Consider the following 22,180-nt stretch of genomic DNA (forward strand, 5'->3'; position numbering starts at 1 on the left):
TGAGCCACCGCATCTGGCCCGAATACTTTTCTTAAATTATTTTCAGATACCTTCCCAGCACTGTCAAGCTACAAGAAGGCTCAGAGCTACTGAGCTGATAGTCTCAAGTTTTCTATATTGGTCACATAACATTAACTACATAACCACCTGGGTTCCGGGCTGTCTACTTATTTCAGACTCATGTTTCCATTAAACCTTGGCTTTCTTTCTACGGCCCTGGCCTCAGGCTTGCTGCTGACTGTTTTCAACCAAAGTTCCCTCTGGTTCTGTTCTGCAGACAGCAACAGAACAGATATCATCAGGCAGGGGCACTGACAGCCAGACACTAAGAGATGACCAGCCCTGGCTAGGTGCTGTGGCTCACGCCTGTAATCCTAACACTTTGGAGGCCAAGACAGGTGGATCACCTGAGGTCAGGAGTTCGAGACCAGCCTGGCCAACGTGGTGAAACCCTGTCCCTACTAAAAATACAAAAATTAGCCAGGTGTGGTGGCACGCACCTGTAGTTCCAGCTGTTTGGGAAGCTGAGGCAGGAAAATTGCTTGAACCCGGGAGGCAGAGGTTGCAGTGAGCTGAGACTGTGCCACTGCACTCCAACCTAGGCAACAGAGCGAGGCTCCATCTTAAAAAACAAACAAACAAACAAAAAAAAAAAGAGATGACCAGCCCAAAGGATGGATTGTCTGCAGAAGACAGAGCATAGAGTGCTGGATTAGATGATAGAATTCAGTTTCAATGAGGGCTTAGTTAGCTAGAATGTGAGTCCAAACTGACAAGAGGAAATTTTAAAGGAATACAATTTTACTTGCTTTTGCTTTTGGTATCACCGTGCCATAGGCACTGATGGAAGACACTTGGCCTGGGAGCAATTTTATGTGAAAAATTTCTTGGGGTTTCGATCAGACAACCCAAATGTAAGACTAGACTGTTAATACTGGGCTAAGGAGAATGGGATATAATGAATCCCTTGAACTCTTTTTTTTTTTTTTTTTCCAGACAGGGTCTCACTGTGTTGCCTAGGCTGGAGTGCAGTGGCTCGATCTTGGCTCACTGCAGCCTCGACTTCCCAGGCTCAAGGGATCTGCCTGCCTTGGCCTCCCAAAGTGCTGGGATTATAAGCATGAGCCACTGTACTCGGCCTGGATCCCTTGAATACTACACTTCAGACTACACCTGGGATATTTGGGTCCTGGTCTGACTATAATGACTGAAATGAGATATGAGCAGAAGGTATACAGATCCTCTTTCCTGGTCACCCACTCCCCACATGCTGTTGAGCGTTGGCTGCTAGCCCTCCTGAGAATTGCCCTTGCCCAAATGAGAACCACTTCACTCAGGAAAGTTTCCTCCAACTCCCCTCGCCCCCAAGAGCCAACAACTGAGTGTCACAGTATACAAGACTGAACCCCTTGCCTCAAGGTGAGACTCATTCTGTAGTACCACTCAGGATCCAGAGCTCCCCGTGGCATCAGGCTGGGCTGGTCTCTGGCTAAACTGCATCCTTGCTTAGCTCTGCCTTCTTCACCATCTTGCTTCCCTGGCTTCCCTACAGGTTTCTCCTGAGGCCACTCCCCAGTAAATCACTTGCACCAGCATGCCTGTCTCAGACCCTAGATGATGAATGAGGGCTCTGGGAATCATATTATTTAAGGAGAGATAAAGAAGCTAAAATATTTAGGAAAAAAGATTTAGGGAAATATGATAAGCAGCTGCCTCCTTTTTTTTTTTTTTTTTTTTTTTAAGAATTAGAGGGCTGGGTGCAGTGGCTCACACCAGTAATCCCAACACTTTGGGAGACCAAGGCAGGAGGACTGCTTGAGCCCAGGAATTCAAGACCAACTTGGGCAACATAGCTAGATCTTCTCTCTACAAAAAATAATTTTAAAAATCAGCCAGGCAGGACAGCTGTGGTGGCTTACATCTGCAACCCCAGCACATTGGGAGGCTGGGGCAGATGGATTACTTAAAGTTAGAAGTTTGAGAACAGCCTGGGCAACATGGCAAAACCACATCTCTACTAAAAATACAAAAATTAGCCAGCGTGTTGGTGCACACTTGTAATCACAGCTACTTGGGAAGCTGAGACAGAAGAATCACTTGAACCTGGGAGCTGAAGATTTGCAGTGAGCCAAGATTGTGTCACTGTACTCTAGCCTGGGTGACTGAGTGAGACTCTGTCTCAAAATAATAATAATAATAATAAATTAGCCAGGTGTGGTGGCACACACCCGTAGTCCTAACTACTTGAGAGGCTAGCTAGGAGTATCCCTTGAGCCCAGGAGTTTGAAGCTGCAATGAACTATGATCATGCCATTGCACTCCAGGCTAGGCAACAGACCAAGACCCTGTCTCAAAAAAAAAATAATAATAATAATAATAATAAAAATTATACAGTAGAAAAAGAATTGTATAGAAATTGAATAAAAGCAGAATTTGACTCCGTTTCAGAAAGAACTTTCTAATAAGCAAAACTTTACACCATAAGTAGAGCCTGCCTTGCAGAATAATTGGAAACCTGCCATCGGAAATATTCACCCAGAGGACCTTCCTACATCGCCTGGTGAGTCACTGGACTAAAGGCACATTGTGATTGTTATTACTCCAAGTGGCCACAAGATGGCAGCAGCAGAGAACGTCCCACAGGTGATTAAGTAGAAGAAGTAGAAAATTCTAGCTGTTTCCACAATTTTTTTTTTTTTTCAGGTGGAGTCTCACTCTGTCGCCCAGGCTGGAGTGCAGTGGCACAACCTTGGCTTACAGCAACCTCCACCTCCTGGGTTCAAGCGATTCTCCTGCCTCAGCCTCCCGAGTGGTTGGGATTACAGGCACCCACCACCATGCCCCGCTATTTTTTGTATTTTTAGTAGAGATGGGGTTTCACTATGTTGGCCACGCTGGTCTCGAACTCCTGGCCTCAGATGATCCACCTGCTTCAGCTTCCCAAAGTGCCGGGATTACAGGCATGAGTCACCGCGCCCGGCCATTTCCACAAATTTGATTCTGAACTCTAACCGTGATGATAGGTATTATGTCCATTATTATAAGCCCTTATAGATTTCTGATACACAAAACTGAGAAAGTAGAAACATTTCCCCCAAATTTTATATCTTACTATTAGAAAATAAGGAATCTGAAGGTTGGGTGCGGTGGCTCATGCCTGTAATCCCATCACTTTGGGAGGCTGAGGCAGGTGGATCACCTGAGGTCAGGAGTTCCAGACCAGCCTGGCCAACATGGCAAAACCCTATCTTTAGTAAAAATACAAAAATTAGCCAGGCGTGGTGGTGCACACCTGTAATCCCAGCTACTCGGGAGGCTAAGGCAGGAGAATCGCTTGAACCCAGGAGGCAGAGGTTGCAGTGGGCAACAGAGCAAGACTCCATCTCAAAAAAGAAAAGAAAAGAAAAGAAAAGAATCTCAGAGGTAGAAAGAGGTAAGCCCTGATCAGTGAGGTTTATCCTGAATCAGAGAAAATGTGCTTCTTACATTCTGATCATGGTGCCACTTCCATCTGACTGCACAGATTCCAAGCCCAATCATTGTGTACCTTCCAAGACAAGGAGTCTGTATTTGAAATAGCCTCAATAATGAGGCTGCACATTAGTCTCAGCCTATGTTGGCTTATGGTTCTCACAGAAAAAATTATCCACACTGCTAATCTTCTTGCTGCACCAGCCTCAAAGTCTACAGAAAGACGTCTCAGCTCTAGGAGCTTGAATAACACCTCTACTGGGGAACTGAAATATACCAGTGATTCAATGAAGCAGATTAATATCAGAGTTCTCTTTGCAACCCTGAGGCCAGTCAATCCTACCAGCCCTTGCCTCCATCTGTGGTGGCCAGCCTCCAAGATGGCCCCCTATGATCTTTTCCTCCTGATATCTATGCCCTCGTATCGTCCCCATCACACTGAATAATGGCTGGTCTGCGTGACTGACAAGATATGTAGAAGTAATGGTGCATTTCTTCTAAGGCTAGGCCATTAAAGACACTTATAGCTTCTTCTGCCATGCTATCTTGGATCATTCACTATGGAGGAAACCAGCTGCCATATTGTGAGGACACTCAAGCAGCCCTATGGAGAGGTCCACATGGGGAAGAACTGGGGTTTCCTGCCAATGGTCAGCAGTTTGCCAACCACATGAGGTCCTCTAGCCCCATTCAAGCTGGCAGATGGCCACAGCCCTAGGTAACATCATAAGAGACCCCAGGTCTAAACTGCCCAGATCTGTTTCTCCTGAATTCCTGAAGCACTGAATCTGAGATGTTCATTTTTGTTTTAAGCTACTGTGCTTTGTTTTGTTTTTGAGATAGGGTCTTGCTCTGTCACCCAGACTGGAGTACAGTGGCACAATCTCGCTCACTGCCACCTCCACCTCCTGGGTTCAAGTGATTCTCGTGCCTCAGCCTCCCAAGCAGCTGGGATTACAGGCANTTTTTTTTTTTTTTTTTTTTTGGAGACGGAGTCTCGCTCTGTCGCCCGGGCTGGAGTGCAGTGGCCGGATCTCAGCTCACTGCAAGCTCCGCCTCCCGGGTTTACGCCATTCTCCTGCCTCAGCCTCCCGAGTAGCTGGGACTACAGGTGCCCGCCACCTCGCCCGGCTAGTTTTTTGTATTTTTTTTAGTAGAGACGGGGTTTCACCGTGTTAGCCAGGATGGTCTCGATCTCCTGACCTCGTGATCCGCCCGTCTCGGCCTCCCAAAGTGCTGGGATTACAGGCTTGAGCCACCGCGCCCGACCGGGAGCAAGGGTTTTGTAGACGACTGAAACTAAGCTGGAATTTCAAAACATTGAGAGGATTCATTGAAACCATGCTCAAACAAAACCTTGAACATGAATGTGCAGCTGTCCCTCCAGGCCTGGCCTGGACAGCTCTGGCCCTCATCAGAGAAGCCTCCTTGGCTGAGCGTTCCTGTCACAGGCTCTGCCTCCCTTCTTGGTGTCCATGCTGCGGAGTCCTAACGAGGGAAAGAAGTCAGACCAGCGGGACCCGGGGAAAGCAAAAGAGAGAGCAGAGAAGCTGTGAGCCTGCCTNAGTTTTTTTGTATTTTTTTTAATAGAGACGGGGTTTCACCGTGTTAGCCAGGATGGTCTCGATCTCCTGACCTCGTGATCCGCCCATCTCGGCCTCCCAAAGTGCTGGAATTACAGGTTTGAGCCACTGCGCCCGGCCAGTTTTTTGTATTTTTAATACAGATGTGGTTTTGCTATGTTGGCCAGGCTGGTCTTGAACTCCTGACCTCAAGTGATCTGTCTGCCTCGGCCTCCCAAGGTATTGGGATTACAGGTGTGAGCCACTGGGCCTGGCTTAAGCTACTAAGTTTTAAAGTAATTTGATATGCAGCAACAGGTAACTAATACAACACCCCAAATGCCACCATCCCTGACCATATCCACTCTCTTCTCACTTTCCTCTCTGTACTCTGGCCACTGTCCTTACTATTCTGGCTAAGTAATAATAACCTGCTAACTTTGAAACATAATAGACATTTTCCAGACCTTGCATTACTGCATCTCTCTGCATAATACTTACCATGGGAAGAATCTTCTTGAAAATTCCTATTCTCTGACTTCCTTGACACTGTTCTAACCTTGTTCTCCTAATTTTCTCATTCAGGTCTTCCTGTCCGAATGAAAAAATCATTCAGGTTTTCTCCTGAATTGTTCTCCTGAACAATTTTTCATTCAGGTCTTTCTCCTTCAAAGATGCTCCTTTTCCACATGATACATAAAATGTTGGCCTTATGTCAAATTCGATTCCTGTTCTCTCCTTTTGACCCTGAGCAAACTCCTTGGGCTGTCTTGCTGTTCCTCTAGTTCCAATGACCATCACTTTGAAGATGACCACCAAATCCATCTCTCCAGCCCACATCGCAGTCCTGAACCTCATACCCTTAAATCCACCTACCCACAGGCAGTGGTGTGCTGCAGCCTGCTTGTACCAACTTGTGAGAGCCAAGAGTGCACATCTCTTCTCAATTCTATATTTAGCAATGCCACATTGGCAGCTTGAATACCAATGGTGGGAGTGTTGACATTGTGGAATTCAACAAATGCTACAAATTGGAACTTTTTCCACTATGAGCCAGTTGATAAACATTTGCCAGCACACCACTGCTCTTGCCAGATGCTTCTGCCTTCTGTGTCCCATAAATACCTCAATTCAACATGTCCCAAAATGTATTTTCTCGTTCATTCAAAAATACTGGCTGAGTGTGTTGCCTCAAGCCTGTAATCCCAACACTTTGGGAGGCTGAGGCGGGTGAATCACCCGAGATTAGGACTTCAAGACCAGCCTGGCCAACATGGTGAAACCTCATCTCTACAAAAATACAAAAATTAGCCGGCCATGAAGGCAAGTGCCTGTAATCCAAGCTATTTGGGAGGCTGAGGCAGGAAAATTGCTTGAACCCAGGAGGCAGAGGTTGCAGTGAGCTGAGATCCTGCCATTGCACTCCAGCCGGGGCAACAGAGCAAGACTCTATCAAAAAAAAAATTATAACTGTTTTTTCAAGTTCTGTGTGAAGGATAAATATTCTCTGCCTTCAATAAACTTATTCTCTGTTGGAGGAGGCAGAAAGGTTCAACAGGCAATCTCAATAGCATAGTAAATGCTGTCTCACACGTTCTTGTGAAGAGACCGCCAAATAGGCTTTGTGTGAGCATCAAGGCTGTTTATTTCACCTGGGTGCAGGAGGTGGGCTGAGTCCGAAAAAGGAGTCAGCAAAGGGTGGTGGGATTATCATTAGTTCTTAAAGGTTTGGGATATGTGTACAAAGTACTTTCTTAAGGGCAGGAGGAGAATATTACAAAGTACCTTCTTAAGGGCTGGGGAGAATGTATCTTTTCAGTTAGGGTAGGGCAGGAACAAATCACAATGGTGGAATGTCATCAGTTAAGGCTATTTTCACTTCTTTTGTGGATCTTCAGTTGCTTCAGGCCATCTGGATGTATAGACGTAGGTCACAGAGGATATGATGGCTTAGCTTGGGCTCAGAGGCCTGATATTCCTGTCTTCATATATTAATAAGAAAAACAAAACAAAATAGTGGTGAAGTGTTGGGGTAGCAAAAATTTTGGGGGGTGGTATGGAGAGATAATGGGCAATGTTTTTCAGGGCTGCTCCAAGTGGGATTAGGGGCGATATGGGAACCTAGAGTGGGAGAGATTAAACTGAAGAAAGATTTTGGGGTAAGGGATGATATTGTGGGGTTGTTAGAAGGAGCATTTGTGGTATAGAATTATTGGTGATGGCCTGGATGCAGTTTTGTATGAATTGAGAAACTAAATGAAAGACACAAGGTCTGAATAAGAGAAGGAGAAAAGCAGGTATTAAAGGACTAAGAATTGAGAGAACCCAGGACATCCAATTAGAGAGTGCCCAAGGGGGTTCAGCATAATTATTTGCTTGGTTGGCGAGTTTTGGGGCTCTATCCTTGGGTTTTTTTATGTTGTCGTATACCAGGTCAGATTGATTTAGGTAAAAACAACACTCTTCATTTAAAAATATACAGAGTCCTTCTTTTTCAGCAATGAGTAAATTGAGGCCTTGGCGATTTTGGAGGAAAGAGAAATGCAAAGCCAGCAATTGTTTGTTAAAGAAGGATTAGAAATGGCTAGGAGAGAGTGAGTGAGATTGATAGTGTGGTGGAGATAGCTGGAGAGAGGCAGAGGGTGGCATAAGAACAGGAACGAGAATAAGAGTGAGTATAACAGTAAAGAATAGGACTTCATCAGGGTGAAAGTGTTGGAATGTGTCCTGTCAGCAAAGATCATCTATCCACTCCAAGAGGGAGTCAAGAGTGGAGGATTGGGGATAGATATTCACGATGGAAAGGAAATGACAGGTTTTAAGAGGTGGACTTAATGGCTTGTAACCTACATGGAAGAGGTTATGAAATGACGACAGAATAGAATGGGCCTATGAGGCTGGAAGGAGATATTTTCCTTGATTCAAGAACAATTTGCCCTGTGTGGGAAGAGATTGATAGGTGGAAACTTCAGGAGGAGAATAAATAGGAGTGACCAACTAGAAGGTGAAAAACTGGCCATGAGGGACAGAAGTTGGAATGCTAGCTGCTTCTTTAGCTACCTTATCAGCATAAGCGCTGCCCTGAGTGATGGGATCTGATGCCTTTTAGTGGCCCTTGCAGTGTATGACTCCAGCTTCCTTTGGAAGTAAAGTGGCCTTAAGAAGAGTTTTTATTAAAGAGGCATTAATGATGGAGGACCCTTGCATGGTGAGGAAACCTCTTTAAGCCCATGTAACAGCATGGTGGTGCAGGATATGGAAGGCATATTCAGAGTCAGTATAAATATTGACACGTAGTCCCTTTGCAAGAGTGAGGGCTCGAGTTAAGGCAATGAGTTTGGCTTGCTGAGAGGTAGTGGAGTGCGGCAGAGTGGTGGCCTCAATGATAGATATGGAAGATACTATAGCATCGCCTGCCTTTGCTGGTGAGTGGTGATTAGGCCTGGTGGAACTGCCATCAATAAACCAAGTGTGATCAGGGTGAGGAACATGAAAGAAGGAAATATGGGGAAATGGAGTGAATGTCAGGTGGATCAGAGAGATACAGTCATGGGGGTGGGGGCCAGCCTAAAACAGTAAGGTCAAGTTGTTTGGACAGAAAGGCTACAGGGTGTGGTCCCGGCTCTTATGTAATAATTTTGACCACACAGCCCTGTACTTTGGCTGTGTGTAATGAAAAGGGTTGGGATGAGTTAGGGAGAGCTAGTGTGGGGGCAACTTCTAGGGCTGTTTTTAAGGAACAGAAAGAGGAGTGGTGAAAGGATTTAGGATCTATGGGGTCAGCTAGGCTTGGTTTTGTGAGTTTATATAATGGTTTCGTTAGGATGGCAAAACCAGATATCTAAAGGCAAAAGAATCCTACCATGCCCAGGAAGGAAAGGAGTTGCTGTTTTGTAGAAGGGGTTAGGGCTTGGGAGATTAGCCAGACACGATCAGCAGGGAGAGCATGTATGTTTTCATGAAGAACTATGTTGGAATAGGTAATAGATGAGGAAGAAATTTGGGCTCTACTGAAGTAATGGGAGCTGTCTGTGAAGCCTTGCTGCAGTACAGCCCAGGTAATTTGCTGAGCCTGATGCGTATCAGGGTCAGTCCAAGTGAAAGCAAAGAGAAGTTGGGATGAAGGGTGCAAGGAATAGTAAAGAAAGCAGGTTTGAGATCTAGAACAGAATAATGGGTTATGGAGTGGTTGTGGAGGGAGGTATTGAGGATAGGAGAGTCTATGGGTTTGGCACCATGGGGTGGATAGGCAAGACAATTGGGTTGATAAGGCGCAGATTCTGAACTAACCTGTAAGGCTTGTCCAGTTTTTGAACAGGTAAAATGGGAGAATTATAAGGAGAGTTTATAGGCTTTAAAAGGCCATGCTGTAACAGGCAAGTGATAATAGGCTTTAATCCTTTTAAAGCATGCTGTGGGATGAGATATTGGCATTGAGCGGGGTAAGGGTGATTAGGTTTTAATGGGATGGTAAGGGGTGCATCATCCGTCGCCAAGGAGGGAGTAGAGGTGTCCTATACTTGTGAATTAAGGTGGGGAGATACAAGGAGAGGATGTGAAAGAGGCTTTGAACCAGGGCAACAGACGGCAATGAGGTGTGGCTGTAACCCAGGAATAGTCAGGGAAGCAGATAATTTAGTTAAAATGTCTCGACTTAATAAGGGAGCTGGGCAGATGGGGATAACTAAAAAGGAGTACATTAAAGAATGTTGTCCAAAGTGGCACCAGAGTTGGGGAGTTTTAAGAGGTTTAGAAGCCTGGCCATCAATACCCACAACAGTTACGGAGGCAAAGGAAACAGGCCCTTGAAAAGAAGGTAATGTGGAGTGGGTAGCCTCCAAATTGACTAAGAAGGGGACGGACTTACCCTCCACTGTAAGAGTGACCCGAAGCTCAGCATCCGTGATGGTCCAGGGGGCGTCCAAGGCGATCAGGCAGCATCAGTCTTCAGCTGCTAAGCCAAGGAGATCTGGGAAGGAGTTGGCCAAGGAACGTTGGGTTTGGGCTCCAGGGGCTTTAGGAGCGGCGGCGATGTGAGTTAGACAGTCTGACCTCCAGTGGGGGCCCGCACAGACAGGGCACGGCTTAGGAGGAATCCCGGGCTGCGGGCATTCCTTGGCCCAGTGGCCAGGCTTTTGGCATTTGAAGCAAGGTCCACGAAGATGTTTTGAAGGAGGCCCTGGGAGCTGTGGCTTGGATGTTCTGAAGTTTTTGTATGTTGGAGACATGGTTGTGGGTTGTCTTACAGCAGAGGTAATGTAACTCAGAAATGCGTTGCTGTCTGGCTACCTCCTCTCTATTATTTACACATTGAAGGCAAGGTTGATTAATTCTTGTTGTGGGGTTTGAGGGCCGGATTCCAATTTTTGAAGCTTTTTTCTAATGTCAGGAGCTGACTGGGTGATAACATGCATATTAAGAATAAGGCGGCCTTCTGGCCTCTCTTGGTCTAGGGCGGTAAAGCGTCTAAGGGTTGCTGCTAAGCAGGCAATGAACTGGGCTGGGTTTTCGTCTTTACCTTAGGTAGTTTCTTTAAGTTTATCATAATTAACAGCTTTGTAAGCTGCCTTTTTAAGCCCTTCAAGTCGGCAGGAAACCATGTAATCTCACCTAGCTATACCTGGGGAATCTGCCTGACAGTTCCATTGGGGATGTTCTCAGGAACTGCTCTAATGCCTTCCTGGAGGTCTGGCTCATGAAGCCGGCGATTATCAGTGTGAGATTGGGCTAGAGAAAAAACTCTTTCCCCCTCATCTGGGGAGAGGGTAGAAGTTAGGATGACATTTAAGTCACTCCAGATTAAATTGTAGGACAGAGTTAGATATCGGAATTCCTGTATATATTTAGTGGGGTCTGATGAGAAAGAGCCTAAATGCTGGCTGATCTGGGAAAGGTCTGATAGAGAAGAAGGCACATGTGCCCTGACTATGCCTTCAGCTCCAGCCACCTCTCTAGGAGGAAATAGTTGGGCAGGTGGGGGAGAGCTAGTTGCAGAACGAAACTGTAAACCAGACCAGGTGTGAGGAGGGGAGGTGATAAAAAGATTAGAGGGTGGGGGAGCAGAGGCTGAGGAAGAATTGGGGCCTGGCTCAGCCTGGCGAGGAGCAGCCTGGGGAGAAGGGGAGAGGCCAGATGAGTCTAGAAAAGGAGGATTCAAAGGACTCAGAGCTTGGGGTGGAGACTGAAGGAACAGACAGGAGAGAAAGAAGAGCTATTTGGGATGAGTCACATTGGGAGCAGAGACTAGGGAGGGACCAATGTGTAAAAGAATGCCTGGACATCAGGCACCTCAGACTATTTGTGCATTTTTCGACAAAAATTACCTAGACCTTGTAAAATGGAGAAATCCAAAGTGCGGTTTTCTGGCTATTTAGAACCATTATCGAGTTTGTATTGGGGTCAAGTGGTATTGCAGAAGAAAATAGGACGCTTAGATTTTAGGTCAGGTGAGAGTTGAAGAGGTTTTAAGTTCTTGAGAACACAGGCTAAGGGAGAAGAAGGAGGAATGGAGGGTGGAAGATTGCCCATAGTGAAGGAGGCGAGTTTAAAGAGAAGAGTAGAGACATGGAGAGAAGGGGTGGGGGGTGCTTGCCCCCCAGGAAAGTGGAAATGGGGTGGGAGGTGTTTGCCCCCCAGGAAAGTGGAAGAGGGGTGGGAGGCACTTGGCCCCCAGGAAAGTAGAAAACGGGCGGAGACAGGGAGAGAAGGGATGGGGGGTGCTTGCCCCCCAGGAAAGTGGAGAGAAAAGAGAGGGTAGAGACATGGAGAGAAGGGGTAGCGTGAGTAGTCCTGGGCTGCAATGTGGGTGAGCAGCCAAAGCAGGCGTCCCCGCAATTGACTTGCCACCAAGGGAATGTGGGTGAATGATCAAGGCAGGCATCCCCGCGGAGATCAGACACCAATGGAATGTGGGTGAATAATCAGGCAGGCGTCCCGGCAATGATTAAACACCAAGGGAAGGCTGCCTTCCTGAGTCTGTGACCGGCGCCGGAGTTTTGGGTCCACGGATAAAATGTGTCTCCTTTGTCTCTATCAGAAAATGAAAGGAACTGAAATTAAGAGAAGGGAGAGATTGAAGGGTGGCGCCAAGATTGAAAGGAGAAAGAGGTTGAGGGATAGTGAGAGAGGCTGGAGAAGAGAGTAAAAAGAGGTTGCTTACCCGATTTAAAATCGGTGAGATGTTCCTTGGGCTGGTTGGTCTGAGGACCCGAGGTCGTAGGTGGATCTCTTCACGGAGTGAGGGTGAGGACAGGGGACTGGTCTCCCGAAGGAGTCCCGCTGACCCGGGTCTTCGGCACCAAATGTCTCACGCGTGCATGTGAGGAGACCACCAAACAGGCTTTGTATGAGCGACAAGGCGGTTTATTTCACCTGGGTTCAGGCGGGCTGAGTCCAAAAAAGGAGTCAGCAAAGGGTGGTGGGATTAGCATTAGTTCTTTTTTTTTTTTTTTTTTTTTGAGACGAGTCTCCCTCTGTCGTCCAGGCTGGAGTGCAGTGGCGGGATCTCAGCTCACTGCAAGCTCCGTCTCCCACGTTCACGCCATTTCCTGCCTCAGCCTCCTGAGTAGCTGGGACTACAGGCACCCGCCACCTCGCCTGGCTAATTTTTTTGTATTTTTTTAGTGGAGACGGGGTTTCACCGTGTTAACCAGGATGGTCTCGATCTCATGACCTCGCGATTCGCCCGCCTTGGCCTCCCAAAGTGCTGAGATTACAGGCGTGAGCCACCGCGCCTGGCCGGGATTATCACCAGTTCTTATAGGTTTGGGATAGGTGTACAAAGTACCTTCTGAAGGGTGGCCGGAAGAATATTACATAGTACCTTCTTAAGGGCGGGAGGGGGAGAATATTACACAGTACTTTCTTAAGGGCTGGGGAGAATATATCTTTCCGGTTAGGGTAGGGCAGGAACAAATCACAATGGTGGAATGTCATCAGTTAAGGCTGTTTTCACTTCTTTTGTGGATCTTCAGTTGCTTCAGGCCATCCGGATGTATACATGCAGGTCACGGGGATATGATGGCTTTTGGGCTCAGAGGCCTGACAAATGCTCCAGCTGGAGTAAGCAGTAGATGTTCAGGGAGCACAGAGCAGGGGAAGACTTGAAAGGGGGTGTCTCATCTCAGCCAAGACCTGAAGGATTGACAGGAAGTTTCCAGGCAAAGGAAGAACTATGGAAAGGCTCAGTGTTTAGAACAAGCACCCCGTTTGGGGAGCTGCAATTGCTTCAGGTAGGGATGGGCTTGGTATGAGACAAGCAAGGTCGGCTCATGAAAGGCTAGATAAGTCCTGATAATTGCCTCGGGCTATTCCTGAAGGTAGTAAGAAGTTTTTCAAGTATTTTAAAGGACTTGATATGCTTTGTGGAACATTCACTGCAGTTGTAGTCTTGGAAGGGGGCCAAATAGACCCACTCCCTCCTTTGAGAGACTTTCTTCATTTTGGCTTCCAGGAAAACATACACTACAGTTTTGCTTCTACTACCTCTGTTCATTCCTTTGCTGGCCTCTTGTCTTCTCCCTGATTGTTCATGTTGGTGGGTCCCAGGGCTTCCACTTTTTTTTCCTCCAATCTACTCCCAATATGGCAGCCAGATTTAAAACATGAGCCAGATCAGTCCTTTCTCTGCTAAGGACTCTCCAATGGCTTGCTGTTCTACTCAGAGTAAAAGTCAAAGTTCTTACAGTGGTCCCCGAGGCCCTACATGATTGGTCTCCCTTTCTCTCCACCACCAGCTCACTCTGCTGCAGCCACCCTGTCCTGCTTGCTGTCTCCTGTACACACCAGCAATGCTTCCACCTCACGGCCTTTGCACCGGCTCTTCTGTCTGCCCAGAATCCTCTTTGCCCAGATATCCTGTGGTTCTTTCCCTGATCTTCAAGTCTCTGTTCAAATGTCACCTTCTCAATGAGACTTTTCCTGACTGCCCGATTTAAAATTGCAACATTTCCTTCTATCCTGACACTTATGATACCCATTTCCCATTTCCTTTTCTTTCTTTCTTTGTAGCCCTTATAACCTTTTTACATCTTACATAATCTCTGAATTTGTTACGTTTATAGCTTATTGACTCTTACTCCCACTAGGATGTAAATTCCACAGAGATGGAGCTCTTGGTGTCTTGTTCACTGATACAATCCGAAAGTCTCTTAGGATGTTTCCAGCTACACCCTGAGGCTTTCCCCAAGAATTCCCCTCTACCTGGAGGGGACTGTTCCCAAGTCCATGAGCCCAGAAGATCCCTCAGAGACCATATAACCTGGAGATGATAAAGCTGCCTAAGACATAGCTGATTATGAAGGAGAGAACCCTGGAATTTGAGCAGATAAGATGGATGTGGAGTTAACTGAACATTTCCCAGCTCTGTGATCTTGGGCAAGTCACCCCACCTCACTGAGATTCAATTTCTTTGCCTGTGAAATGAGGTTAATATTTGTCCCTCCTGCCTTGCAGCGTGTGGTGGAAGTGTGGCCTTTTAGTTTAAATCTCTGTGCTTTGGCAGGGCTCGATGGCTCACACCTGTAATCCCAGCACTTTCAGCTGCCGAGGCAGGTGGATCACCTGAGGTCAGGAGTTTGAGACCAGCCTGGTCAACATGGTGAAACCCTGTTTTTACTAAAAATACAAAAATTAGCCAGGTGTTGTGGTAGGTGCCTGTAATCCCAGCTACTCGGGAGGCTGAGTCAGGAGAATCGCTTGAACCCGGGAGGCAGAAGTTGCAGTGAGCCAAGATCCCGCCACTGCACTCCAGCCTGGGTAACACAGCAAGACTACGTCCCCGATAAATAAATAAATAAATAAATAAATAGATCCCTATGCTTCAATAGCCTAAGGAAAAGACCCACCTGCGGCTTATGATAACACAATGGCTATGTCTATATTTGTGCCAATTGGCCTTGATGATAAAATGTCTGCTGTGGGGGAGGATATATTTGTGTTCAAAATTCAGAGATCCTGAGAGCATCAGGATGAGGTGGAGAAAGAGTGAGATTATGGTGTTCCAGGCAGAATGGGCAATATTCACAAAGGTGGAGGAGGGATGTTCATGCCACGGTCAGGGGCTACTGATATGGGGAACCACTCTGTCTTCTCGAAGAGTGATAAATGAAGTTGTTTTCATAATACAGTGACATTTTCAGGTCCATTTCCTCAGACTCACTGCGTACTTCATGAACCATCGCACTCCTGTTCAAGCATCTGGGCTGCATCTGCATCCAGTCTCCAAGGGTCTTATCAGAACAGGAGGTAAACCCAGGTTATTGTCCCAACTTTGCCAGTCACTTGGGTCCCTGACTATTCCACAGCTCTGAGTCATAGATCACCATTTCTCTTTTAACCTAGTGGCAGAAGTTTATGACTAGTTGGATCATTGCTTTTTATGCCTTATTAGCTTTGTCTAGGGTTTATTAGTCTGTAATTTCAGATTGGGCCCCAGGGGTATTTCTGAATATAATTGTGTGTTTTGTGTGGGGGTGAGTATGCATGCAGGGATAGTCTATGGCTTTAAATCTGAAGTTTAACTGGAAATAATAATAATAATTACTAATTACCAATGTAGATTAATATAAAATTTTATTGATGAAAATAATAGCAGCAGCCATCATTTATTGTGTGCTTATTATTTGCCAGCCACCATATTAATTTGAGGTAGGGACCATTTAAGGGTAAGAAAATCAACCACACAACATCAGTGATGGAGCTGGGATTCAAATCCAGGCTGACCAAAGAGTTCACTCTATTCTTTACAATCACTGCATCCTCAAACAATCCCCTCCTCCATAGCTCTTGTTTTTCTTCAGTAATGGTTCCCAACTCTTTGCTGTCTGGACACACTAGACAGATGATATTTGGCCAGAATAACCCAGTTCTGAGGCCCAGCTCCAATTTTTAGTGCATCCTGCCAAGTTGTCTGTTGGCTGGCTCTACTTCCATCTGCAGCTCTCACTGACTATGGCCCAGCAGTGTATCCAACAACATTGTGTGAACCTCTGCTTTAGGAGAAAGGCCATACCCTCCAGTCCACTCTGGCTCCACTCCACATCCCCCTCCTAACTTCTCATACTTCCCCCTTTGAAATCTCCCCTTGAGTTAGGCCAAGTATGGTTCTGGAGAGGCCTTACAGGTGATGTTCTCCTGACCTGGAATAAGCTCTGCGTCCTTTTCAGCTATTCATGCCACCAGTTCACATTCCTACATTTTCCAGGAACCCTTGTTGTACCAAGCAGGGTTCTCAGGTTGCCAACCACAGAAGCAGACCCTTAAAAGACCTTATTGGAATGATATGGGAAAGCTCGCAGAATTTACAGAATCTGAACCGGCAGGCCCCAGGAAGAGCAGTTAGGGGACCTGAGGAGTCTAAGTAGCAGGAGTTAATGGGAGGTCCCTTCAGAGAGCTTCCATCCAGGATAGATTTTCTTCCCTCATGTTCCTGTACTCAAGATTCAAATCCCAGCCGGGTGGGGTGGCTCATGCCTGTAATCCCAGTACTTTGGGAGGCCGAGGCAGGCAGATCACGTGAGGTCAGGAGTTTGAGACCAGCCTGGCCAACATGGCAAAACTCTATCTCTACTAAAAATGCAAAAATTAGCCAGGGTGGTGGCGCGCACCTGTAGTCCCAGCTACTCCGGAGGCTGAGGCAGGAGAATCACGAACCCGGGAGATGGAGGTTGCAGTGAGCCAAGATCATGCCACTGCACTCCAGCCTGGGCGATGACAAAGCGAGACACCGTCTCAAAAAAAAAAAAAAAAAAGATTCAAATCCCTGGAAGAGAGAGTGTGAATGGCCTAGTTTGGGTCTTTGGGCCACACATACCCATTGACCATAGCACTTTAATTCATAGTCCCACCAAGTCCACCCACATGCAACTAGATGGGGACAGTTTCTTAAGGGATAATTAAAGTGCTGCAATCAGGCTGGGCTCAGTCATTCAATCCTGTAATCCCTGTACTTTGGGAGGCCAAGGAGGGCAGATTACTTGAGGTCAGGAGTTTGAGACCAGCCTGGACAATATGGTTAAACCCCGTCTCTACTGAAAATATAAAAATTAGCCAGGGATGGCGGTGCACACCCGTAATCCCAGATACTTGGGAGGCTGGGACGAGAGAATCACTTGAACCCAGGCCAGCCTGGGTAACAGAGTGAGACCTTGTCTCAAAACAAAAAGAAAAAAACAGTGCTGCAAACAGAAGAGGGGAGAAGAGATGCTGAGCAGGCTGGACACTAAGGCCACAGCCTTCTCTCCCTTTTCTCAAGCCTTAGACCCACACTGCCATTTTCCCTATTGATGGGCTCTCACTGACCTGCCTTACCTAGTGTTGTTATTTAAACGTGTGCTGCAAAATTCCTGTCATAGCCATCATTGTGCTTGCTTCAGAGCACATGTGTTACCTTCCCCCAAAGTTGGGAAACTCCTGGGAGGCAAGAGCTGAGGCTCTTAAGTCCACAGGTTTGCTCAGAGCCAAACTATGGGCCAATTAACAGGTTTTAGGGACTGGCTGAGTGACCAGCTGCATGTTTGCATGTTGGGTGGAAGAGCAGGATACCAAGATGGTGAGGTAAGTGGGAAGCTTTCCCTGGAGAACTTTTTAACCCCCAGAATACACCTATTCTCCAGTGAAAGCAATTAAGTCAAGGGGTTCTGGGAGAATTAGATAAAAGAATTGCAGCTCAAGACTGGCTCCATTAGGCCGGGTTCTTCTAGACTCCCACCATGGCCATATATACTTCTGAAAACTGTTGCTGTCATTAAATCTCCTGTTGATTCTTTTTTCCCTCTTAGTTTCTTGTTAAGAGCCTTTATGGGGGCTGCGTGCATGGCTCACACCTGTAATCCCAGTGCCTTGGAAGGCCAAGGTCAGAGGAATGCTTGAGGCTAGGAGTTTGAGACCAGCCTGGGCAACATAGTAGACTCCATTTGTGTGTGTGTATATATATTTAAAAAAATTTTTTTTTTTTTTTTTAATTAGCAGCACAAGGATTGCTTGGGCCCAGGAGTTTGAGGCTGTAGTAAGCTATGATCATGTCACTGCACTCCAGCCTGGGTAAAAGAGTGAGACCCTGTCTCTAAAAACAAACAACAACAAAAACAAACAGAAAAAAAAGAAGGCTCTTACAAAAAACATTGGCTTTCCTTCTGCTAACCTGCAGTTTGGGAGAGAGCCTGGATAAAGATTCAGGACATGTGGCAACTGGGACCACCTCTGCCCTTAACTGCTTAGCTGGTCATTCATTCAACAAATAAATACTGAGAACCTACTATGTGTCAGGCATTGTTCAAGACACTGCTAAGGATATAGTGGTGAACGAAAGAGACCAAATCTTCTCCATTTCTGTTCTTTCTTGGAGACAGGAGGCCTTCATCAGCTCTCATGGCTTTTTCAGAGCTATCATTCCACAATTATATGAATGAAGGAAAAACAATTTTCTCTCTCTCATTCAAGGCAAAGGGGTATTCAAGGTGCCTCAGGAGATGAAGCAAGTGGTGGCATTTTCTTGGAAATAGTTCAGAATCTGGATGGATGGAGAGAGAAAGAGATTACATAATTAAAAGCCCACAAATGTTAGTTCGTTGCTGGCACACAGTGAACGCAGTGAACACTTACTAAATATCTGTTTGGTGGATGAATCATGTGGGAAAAAGAAGGGGACTTAATGGGTGGCTGCAGGGAGAATTTCCTCACTTTGACTCGAGGCCCTCACATGTGCCTCTTTCCCTCTCTCCTTGGGAGTACTACTCCCAAGTACTCCTGTCTTGGGAGTACTGCTCCTTCTGTAACTCACCCATCTCCTCAGGCATTTGGACCCAAGTGTTCCAGGCCTGAGAGTCCAGAATTTCCACTCTCTGTGATACAAAGAAGAGGCCCTGGCTCATTATTGACTATAACCCTAGGGGTTTTCCTCTTATGAGGGAAACCCTCCCTCTCTTAATATGCCGGATCTTCCTAAGAGGAAAGAATGTCTGCTTCCTAGGCACCTAATATAAACATCCTTAATGGATTTAAGCCTGGGGTCACAAGTTCAAGGGCACACAGAAAAAGGCCAGGCAGGTAATGTCAACTGTGACAGACAATAAGGAATGCTGGGGACTGTGGTGACCTGGAGAACTGAGCCTCATGTGAACAGAATCATACTTTTAAAAAGTACTGTGTGGGCCAAAACAGTGGCACTCATGTGTGGGTGTTTGAAGATCAGTGAACTATCAGTTTATGGCATCTATTATTAGAAACAAGCCAGAAAAACTTGTCAACTTTTCATTCTTCTCTTTGCGGCATGTCTCCCTGAGATCACATGGCTGCTTCAATGGAGGGAAAGAAGAGAAGGACATGCCCATCGGAGAATGTAGGTTAATATCTTAAATAGTATTCTACCATACCCACGTTTGGCTTGGATAGAATGTTTTCTTGAGCTAAACTCCATAAAATTCCTATAGAGGCACAATTACTGATTCAAACAAAAGCTGCCTTTGACTATTGAGAGAGGAGTGTCTGGGTCAGAAGGATCAATTTTCTGATGAATCAGTGAGCAATTCTGAGTGGAACTAATCAGGTTTGTGTTGTGTCACCCGTTATTTATAACCCACGGTTCAGTGATCTGAAATCTGACTGCTCCTCCTCTGACTTCCCCCCACCTCCTTCTACTCTCCTAACTTTTGCAAATGTACCACATGTGTACATACACAGAGAAATACAAAGATGAAGAAAAGCATTTTTCAGAAACAAGAAGGCTCAGAGAGATGCTAGAGCCTTCCTGAACAGTACTGGAAACAACAAAAGATGCAAGGCTGTGATGGCCAGTGGAAGTAATTTAACTCCTCTGCCTCCAGGGAATCACAAGGTCTCAGGAAAACAGCCATGAGTAACAAATTAGTTCCCCAGCAAGGCAAATTCCTGGAGGATTAAAGAGAGGGAGTGTTCCCAGCAACACTTCTAGCTACTGATGCCTAGGGATAGTAAGGGCAATCAATTAATTTTTCCCTCAGGATTCCAACTGTTATCCTATAAAGTATTGGGTCATATTTCCAAAGCCACGTTAGGTCAGGCCTTGGTTACCCATCACATTAGTTAAGGTTATATTGGTTTCAGGAAAAAAAAAGGAAACTTTGGCTGACTTAAACAAAAAGGAGGATTATTGGGAAGCTCCTGTGGGCTTTGATGAAATCAAAAAGAAAGCTGGATAACCACAGCTCAGCAAGGGAAGAAACTGAGCACCAGGAGTTCATGGTTGTGTTGCCATTGATATGATTCTGTTTCAGTGTGCCCAGGCTTTCTGGTTCTTTGGGATAAAAGGATCTTATGGGCCTTGTGACTTAGCTTGGGTTCCCCAAAGGCAGAGGGATTCTGGTGTGATGTACGGAGAGAGTGCTCTCAGGAGAAACCTGTTAAGGGAGTGAGGGAAGCAGGGTGGTACAGGAGACAGAGCTAAGCAAGCCTAGCCTCAGCCTGATCCCATGATGGGACCTGGAGAGTGAATGACATGACTGAGTTATCCCACTTTGAAGCAATGGTGTACCTCTCCCTCCAGGGGGAGAACATACTTTCTCAAGCATTTTTGGGCAAGATGATTCAATAGCAGGGCCACCTGTGAGGTGTTCACAGCTGACATTCACAGCAGCTGGGGGATGGTACACTGCCTAGTCAAGGAGCTCTGGGCAGAGCACCAACAGAATCCACTGCTCCTGGCTTGGGTAAGGTGTCCACTCAACAGCAATTAGCCATTGAGAGAGAGGCAAAACCTTGAAGTCTAGACATGTCAGCAGGGGCTATTTCCAGAGGAAAGTAAACAGGAGTGATGGGCAGTTATACCAAATGGTGTCCACAGTACCCACTTGAATCACTTCTAATGAAAATGCCCTCCTGGTCAATGTGTACAACTGGCCAGGTGTTTCTTCCTCAGTAAGAAGAATATTTCCCAGGCACTTAACATAATCTCTTTTTTTTTTCTTTTTTTTTTTTCTCATGTCAGACAGGTAATATGTTGACATGGTAACAAGGTTCGAGGGTGGCTCATCTCACACATGGGTGGGAACACCCAATCATCATGCTCATGAACTACAAAAGGATCATCTATTTTTTAAAAAATCTCTCAAACATTGTTTATCATACAAGTAAACCCCAGTTCTCATGATGGGCTTATTGGTAGGATTTCTGGTAGGAAGCATGGGTACCAGGGTCTCTCGATTTTTTGGATTAGTGGTGGTGGAGGTCAGCCACCAGCAGGGTCCAGTCATACTGTATGAGAATGTCTTTGATCTTTGTCTTTGATCTCCTCCTTGGAAAACTCATCCATATACTTCTGGTAATAGGACATCAGGGCTTTAGAGCTAGACTGATGGACAGCATATATCCAGGCCATGTGATCACCACCTTTCACATGGACATGTCCATACCAGCAAATCACTCCTTGTCCAGAAGCAGAACTGGTTCCAGCAGCTCGTATATCAGTGTGTACAGCTCGATCATCTCCAGGGGCCGCCCATTCACCTTGATTGCTGTGTTTGCAGTGTGCCACAGCTGTGGCTGTCTTCTTGCATCTGAAGACCTGCACAAACCGCAATGAGCCCTTGGAAAGCATGGCTACAGGTGTGGATAAGAACTCCTCTCTTTTTTTTCTTTTTGAGACAGGGTCTTGCTTTGTTGCCCAGGCTGGAGTGCAGTGGAGCAATCTCAGCTCACTACAACCTCTGCCTCCTGTGCTCAAGCAATTCTCCTACCTCGACCTCCCGAGTAGCAGGGATTACAGGTGCCTGCCATGAAGCCTGGCTAATTTTTGTATTTTTAGCAGAGATGGAGTTTCACCATGTTGGCCAGGCTGTCTATTTCATTTTTTTTTTTAACATAATCTTAATAGGAAGCTCTCCAGTTTAAACACAGTCCTTGACACTCCCTATCGTCTACCACAATTGATCATATGATAGACTCTTTCTGTGTGCATTTGAGTTTGTGACCCCAGGCCTAAACCCATTAAGGAAGAGTATGTTAGGTGCCTAGGTACATGTGTAGAAGTGGAATTTATGGATTCTGGGGCATGAATGTGTTCAACTTTAGCGTATATTGCCGAAGAGTTCTCCAAAATGGTTGTACCATTTGATACTGCTTTTAACAATGTATGAAAGTAGGCTGGGCATGGTGGCTCATGCCTATAATCCCAG

At 46.1% G+C, this 22,180-nt stretch overlaps 1 protein-coding gene and 1 non-coding gene across 2 annotated transcripts; both read right to left on the minus strand.

Annotated features, from left to right (window-relative positions):
• Positions 1-20,988: 20,988 nt before the first annotated feature.
• LOC112619949 lies at positions 20,989-21,092 on the minus strand. Its single transcript, XR_003118421.1, has one exon. It is a non-coding gene; the product is annotated as a small nucleolar RNA U13 (small nucleolar RNA).
• Positions 21,093-21,161: 69 nt separating this feature from the next.
• LOC112619296 (40S ribosomal protein S16) lies at positions 21,162-21,603 on the minus strand. The gene is given in 4 exon segments (XM_025377337.1): positions 21,162-21,281; positions 21,283-21,410; positions 21,413-21,516; positions 21,518-21,603. Coding segments are annotated over 4 exon segments (438 nt in total).
• Between the last annotated feature and the right edge of the window lie 577 nt (positions 21,604-22,180).

Source organism: Theropithecus gelada, chromosome 2 (genome assembly GCF_003255815.1).
Source record: "Theropithecus gelada isolate Dixy chromosome 2, Tgel_1.0, whole genome shotgun sequence".
NCBI classification, from domain to species: Eukaryota; Metazoa; Chordata; class Mammalia; order Primates; family Cercopithecidae; genus Theropithecus; species Theropithecus gelada.